Below are 6427 nucleotides of genomic sequence, written 5' to 3'. Positions count from 1 at the left end.
TGGTCCTCGAGGACCACCATTCATGTTTTAGATTTTTCTCAGCTCCAACACGTGTTTTAAATAAATGGGTGCTTCTGCAGAACATGAAGAGGTGATTTATACACTAAAACAGGTGTGTTGGAGCAGTGAAACAAACAGGATCACAGCCTTGAAACAGGGGTTGTTCAACAGGTATATTAGCTGTTCATAACATTTCTAAATAAAATAATAAAAAAAACAATTGCAAAGATCTAAACTACTTGAACTGTGATCCTTTGAACATTTTGCACTCTTGTAGATATATYTCAGAATGACCATCGGCAACATATTTGTATGCAAAGGGATTCAGGTTGAATGTTTCTTTTTATGCACCCACAGTCTCTGAGGCAACAACAGAAGCAAGGACACAACTTGTCTTAAAGGTTAAGGTCATCTTCAGTGCGCCTCTCTTTCTACAGCAGCGACCTCTTCCCTGCATTTAGTGTACCGCACGCGACCTCAGAACACCTGGACTGGTCACGTGACGTGCGATGGTTTCGATCCAGTGTAGAGTCGGACAAGATCTAATCTGTTTTAAAGGTTTTCATGAGCAATAAAACAGCCGGTTTTCTTAAATGTAGCAAGTTTCAGATAAAATGAGGTGTTAAAAGTCAGAGCAGGTTTTAAGTGTTTGCAGGACTATAAAGACATTAGATCGACGCGGATTTCTAGGTGAGTCAGTGCGCAGCGACAAGGCTGTCAGTCTTCACATCATCATCATCATCATCATCATCATCATCATCATCATCATCATCATCATCATCATCATCATTTCTCCCATTGGCTGCGGCAGGATGCTCCGTGTCCCTCCTGTTTCCTCAACCCTCACATGCAGCTGAGCTGCCGGAGGTTCGCCATGGAGCTGCACGGGAGAGCTTCACCTGTAGATGTTTGACATTTACCTGTCTTTGTAGGATCGTGGAAAATAAAAATCCAAACCCACTTTTAAAGTTCTGCGCTTCGGATATCGCATCGCTGCACAGGAATTAAGTTTTTTTTTTTCTTTTTTGCGGGCAATTCTCGTCTCGTGCCGCGCTTCAACAGCGTGGGGGTACTCTGGCTGTTGTGTGCGCGCGCAGGGATGTCGGCATGGCTTGCACCAGGAGAACCAAAACTTTGGTGTCAACATGCGTGATCCTGAGCGGCATGACCAACATCATCTGCCTGCTGTACGTCGGATGGGTSACCAACTACATCGCCAACATTTACATCAAGGTGCCGATGCCTTTACCGGAGACTAAGTTAGAGGGGGACAAACGCGGGGACACGCTCCGGATCATGGAGCGGCTGGACCGGCTGGAGAACGTGGTGAACCAGCACATCCAAGGTAAGGCTGCCTGCGGTTCTAATCTGCTCTCCACGACTGGAAAGTTTGATTTTTTATATATAAAACTAAATATATTTACAGGATGCCGGCTTTATATGAAGCTGCAGCTGCTTGTGGTTTCATTTAGGATTTTATGCAATAAGAACTTCCTTTGTTGAGGATCAGGCTGTGCAGAGAGGGGTGTGATATGTGACAATGTGTAACCTTCACTCAGAGCTATTTTAGTAGAAAGTCAATGTAATATCTCATAATTGCACACCTTTGTCTTTATTTTCTTTGGATGCTGATTCTGCAAGAAAACAAGTCTAAATGCTTGTGAGTTAAACGCATTTCCTTTTATCGTGATGCATCTCTTTTAACAGAAAATATCCACTAACTCATGCAGTGCCTTCACTTAGAAACTGCCTCAGATCAGGTTACTGCGTTGGGTTACAGAAGCGGCAGAAACTTGCAAAGAAAGTGTTCCTGTCTTCTCAGTTTTCCTAATCAGCTGCATAAGATTTATTATGACTGAAACAGTTTTTTAAAAAAACTAATTATTTCCTCTTTCCACACCTCTTCCTTATGTGCTCGCCCTTTCAGGAATGTCAGGAATCCTCTTTGCTTCAGTTCCCCCCCTCTCTCTCTCTGGTGCAGTTCCTTTCCGCTTCATCTCACACTGTTAATTTCTCTCCATCTCTGTGTCTTTAAAAGAGCTATTCTTGTCATCACGGGTGAGTGGTGGCTCATTTTGTGCAGGTTCTCATCTGAAATGGCACAGAGCTGGTGGGGAGAGAGAAAGAGAGAAAGAGAAAGAGAGAGAAAGAGAGAGAGACTCCACTCATGCTTCTTTGAGCAATGAGGCTCTGTGCAAGGCTTGGGTAAACAGTCCTCCTGGAGGCAGGTCTCCATTTCAGCTGGGCACCAATAGGCATGAGCCGGGTGGAGCTTGGTGGAGGTGCCCCCAGTGACTTACCTCTAAAATACAGGTTTCAGCTTCTTCTATTTCTCTGACAGAAAAGACCATTTCATGCTAGATTAGTGCCAAAAAAATCTGCATGGACTCTTTCATTGCCTTCAACAAAACTTTTTTCCCTCTTTTTTTATTATTTGCAAAATGCTTAATAATCCTATTAAACACAACACACAAAAATGATGGAAAAACAGGACGAGGAAAGGACAGAAAAGCTGCGACTATTTACTAAGGTATACCAGGCGTGAAGTAACAGAAATTATATATCAGATATATGAATCGAGATTCAGTCCATTCAAGTTCATAAAGAACTCTGGAGGATTTTATTTTTTATCATTATTATTTTTCAATACAGTCGAGATAGAAAGTGTTCCCAGGTGTGATAAAACATTTATGTGGTTTGTCCTTGAGCCAGAAGTTATAAAAATAACTTTTGGAAAAAGATCATTCTGAGGAGTTTACAACGTGTGCTGGATATGTAAATGCAAATAAAAGTGGTAGGCTAAAGAAGGGTTTTGTATTTGAGCAACCTTTTGTAACTACACAATATTAATTTATTTTCTGCTTTGACAATTTTAAGGTTCACTTCATATCTGTACCAGCTGTTGCCATGCCAGCAGTTTATCTCAGCTCAACAGAAAAACAAAAAATAACAGAAATTTAGGGAAACAACATGCCTCTCTGTCCGGACCTTTCTCTCAGACAAACTAATCATTGCATGGCATCTAGGAAGCTGCTTCACCTGAGCCAAGAAATCGTCCTTCATATAACCTATAAACTTTTCWATGGAATAGGCAAACAGCAGAAGTGTCACTTTAATTTGCTTTTTTAGAAGTGCCACTTGGTGTTTTTTTTTTTTATCATCAGATCAGATCAAGGATTGTTGTGTCCCCAGATCCCCTGGACAGTTCCAATTTTTATCCTGTAAAGAACAGCAGTTTTCTAGGGTCATCACAAAAAACACGAGTGCTCTTCAAAACTAGGACAGTTATTGTGAAATTGGCTTTAAAAAAAAGAAACATCATGCAAACATTTTTTTTGTGTTCTTTACAAGTTCCTGCACAGTCTCATCTTTTCGCCTGTGAACTTGTTTCCAGACTCCAGAGGAAACACATTTAACGTCCAAATGGAAAAGAAAGCAACATAAGAGCAGTATACATTTACAACAATGAAAGCCGCTACAACAAAATAACCAGCTACATTAAGTGCAAGCTATGTTGCTTGGACTTACCACATGATTGCTTTGAATGCATTTGCTGCAGATGGAGACTCATGATATTGGTCTGTAAGTGGCCGACAGCATCTTCAATTAACTTAAGTGAYTAGCCAGACATTTCTTCTTTCTATTCCAGTGTTAGGATGTTAAACAAGTGTAGAAATAGTAAATTCTGACTCATTCAGTTTCAGATTTAGACTTTTTTTTAATGATTTGCCGTGTCCTTGTGGACTTTTCACATCACACGTGCTTTTGTTTCCGAGCACTGGAGACCGCACTACCCTGAGCTCTGCTGCATGCAAGYATGAAGCAAGCTGACTCACCGCAGAGAGAAGAGATGTGCTTCTCTGCTGGTATCAGCTTCTCATTCTGGGTGAGACAGAAATATTCCAGTATGTGTTGATGTGGGCCGGCACCAAGACAAAGCAGCACATGTAAACTGGCTGAACTTTTTTCTTGGATTTATAGACAATTTACTGGAGTTGGACTGAGCAGGTTCCCACGAGCCCGACATAAGGGTCAGGCTTTTTTTTGTACTTAGTTTGTAATTATATAAATCAAACATTAGGGGATTTTTTTAATTTTATTTATTTATTTATTTATTTATTTATTTTGCTATTGCAGGTCATTGTTTTTGCAACAGCTTTTAAAAGTTTTAACCATGGCTATATTCTAGGAGTCGGACAGCCGGGCGGTGTAGAAGGAAGCTATAGTCGTTTGGGGGAGGAGTTCCTCTGTGGGGAAAATGGSAAACATTGTGAAAAATTGCTGTAAAGGACTGCACGTCTCACATAAAAAAATCCAGAGAGAAAACTTAATTTTTTTCTGGCTGCAGGAGCAAAAAGGGAGAAATGTTAAGAGACCAGACATGCATGTCGTGTCATTGTTTTGATTCAAAACACACTAAAACTGACAAAGCTAAAGACCCAAATCCAYTCATGCTAAATATTACAGATCTAATTCCTGCTCTTGTTGTTGCTCCACTGCTGCCAAACTCCATTCAACTTTTACGTCTTTTTTTCTTCAGATTTTTTACTGCTTCACAGATAACTTTTGGTATCTGTCCTGACATGCTRGTTTAATTCACAGTTTTACATTTGAACCTTCCTCTGGTCGGCTGCTCCGGTTCAGCTTGCATTTAATGAAGCGAAATGCTGGAAATATCGATCCAGTATCTTTAGTATCGACATGGCGAGAGAGACAAACATTACTATCAAATACTGTATTTCTGTGGATTCTCAGTCATCCAGGACTTGGAAAATTTAAAAAAACAAAAGACAAAGGAACTGGACTTCTGTTCAGGAGCTGAAGARGTGTTGAGCTACAAGATTTAAACTGCTTGACTTAAGGCRAGTGTCATTATTTTTATATGGATCGATCTGCTCACCTCCACCTCCCAGATGAAATGCAACACGAGCGTTTAGAKTGGCCGCTTTGAAAAACATTAGATATGTATCTACTACCACATACCGGTACTATTTTGTCAGGTTCAGACTGTTAGGAAAAAAATCTGATCTGGGTCGCATTTGAATGTAGCCRACACTGCAAAGGATTTCACTGTAAAAAAAGCAGTAAATTACTGGCAGCAGGGTTGCCAGTATGGCAGCAGGGTTGCCATACTTGCAGCAGGGTTGCCAGTAATTTGCAGTTTTTTTACAGTGCAGTTACTGTAATTTATTTTAACAGTTTATTACGATAAATTGGATTACGGCAAAGTAACTGTAAAATAACAGTAAATTACTGTTAAGACACCCAAATTATGACAAAACTAGTATTTTACTCTAATCATACAGTTATCTCAATTTACAAAATAAAATCTGCAAATTCCCATGATTCCAAAATAAAATAAACAAGAAAACCAATTCATTAAAATGTTTTTTTAATTCACAGAACAAAAAGGACAAATTTTTTAATGTCAAATTTTGTGAAATTATGATTCCAACCTCAGTTGTTGAATAAAAAAWTGTCATTAACAGTGTAAATTTCAGGCAAAATGGCAGCAACAACAGTGTGATTCTAAAGAAAAACAACAGCAATAACACAGATTCAACAACAGTACAACAGAAATGCATCAGTCTAGCTCGGACACAAGTGTTTTGCACAAACAGGTGTCGATGACAAGAAAAGGAAAATGAAGAAAGAGAGGCTAACACTTAAAAATGGCTGGACTGCAGCATTTGATTATTGTCCACATGAAAGATTAGGGCCCATAAAACAAAGAACAAAAGAGCAGCACAGTGTCACTGGCGAAGTATAAAAATATAAAGTAGTCTAATCAATAACTGAGCTATTTAACCTGTAGGTAGTTGAATTATACTTTCAGTACTGCAACTGTAACACCCCTCGCTAAATCAGCTACAATTCATTCACAAAACAATTCAAAAGAGAAGCATAATCTTACCTTTTGAACTTGTAGACTAAAGCAGAAGTGCATTCTCCAAAGACAAGCWCACAAATAAATCTTATCAAAAATWAATCCTAAGTTGACTGATTAACAGAACCAGCAGCCGACAGCATTTGAAAAGGTTCTAACAGATAATGGTGGGACTTGTAAGGGACTTTTCTTTTTTTTTCTGCATGTATATTATGCTATTAAATATACTTTTATTTACCAATACTGCCTAACCTACTAATTTAATTATAAATTAACAGTATGTGTAGTTATTTCACAGTACTTTTAATGTTATCATGAAATACTGTAAGATACTGTAAAAAATCCACCGTAAATTTACAGAAATCTGTTACAGTGWATAGGCTATTAGTTAGTGTGGTGGGTGACTTTATTTCCATGTTTTCAATGATCAGGTCAAATGTGATATTTAACTTATGTTTAGAGAGGCCATCAGCAGCTGAAAAATTGTAAATAAGTAAATAAATAAATAAATAAATAAATAAATAAATAAATAAATAAATA

General features: G+C 38.6%; 1 protein-coding gene across 1 annotated transcript in view; it reads left to right on the top strand.

Moving 5' to 3' along the window:
• The first annotated feature begins 840 nt into the window (after positions 1 to 840).
• The window catches only part of galnt18b (UDP-N-acetyl-alpha-D-galactosamine:polypeptide N-acetylgalactosaminyltransferase 18b), a 99271-nt gene continuing 93684 nt past the window's right edge, over positions 841 to 6427 (top strand). Inside the window, exon 1 of the mRNA XM_014026943.1 lies at positions 841 to 1345. Coding sequence (XP_013882397.1) covers positions 1108 to 1345 — 238 coding nt within the window. The 5' untranslated portion in view covers positions 841 to 1107. The remainder of the gene's footprint in view (positions 1346 to 6427) is intronic.

This window comes from Austrofundulus limnaeus, unplaced genomic scaffold (genome assembly GCF_001266775.1).
Source record: "Austrofundulus limnaeus strain Quisiro unplaced genomic scaffold, Austrofundulus_limnaeus-1.0 Scaffold5, whole genome shotgun sequence".
NCBI lineage: Eukaryota > Metazoa > Chordata > Actinopteri > Cyprinodontiformes > Rivulidae > Austrofundulus > Austrofundulus limnaeus.
Note: the sequence above shows the minus strand (reverse complement) of the source record. Positions and strands in the feature narration are given on the sequence as shown.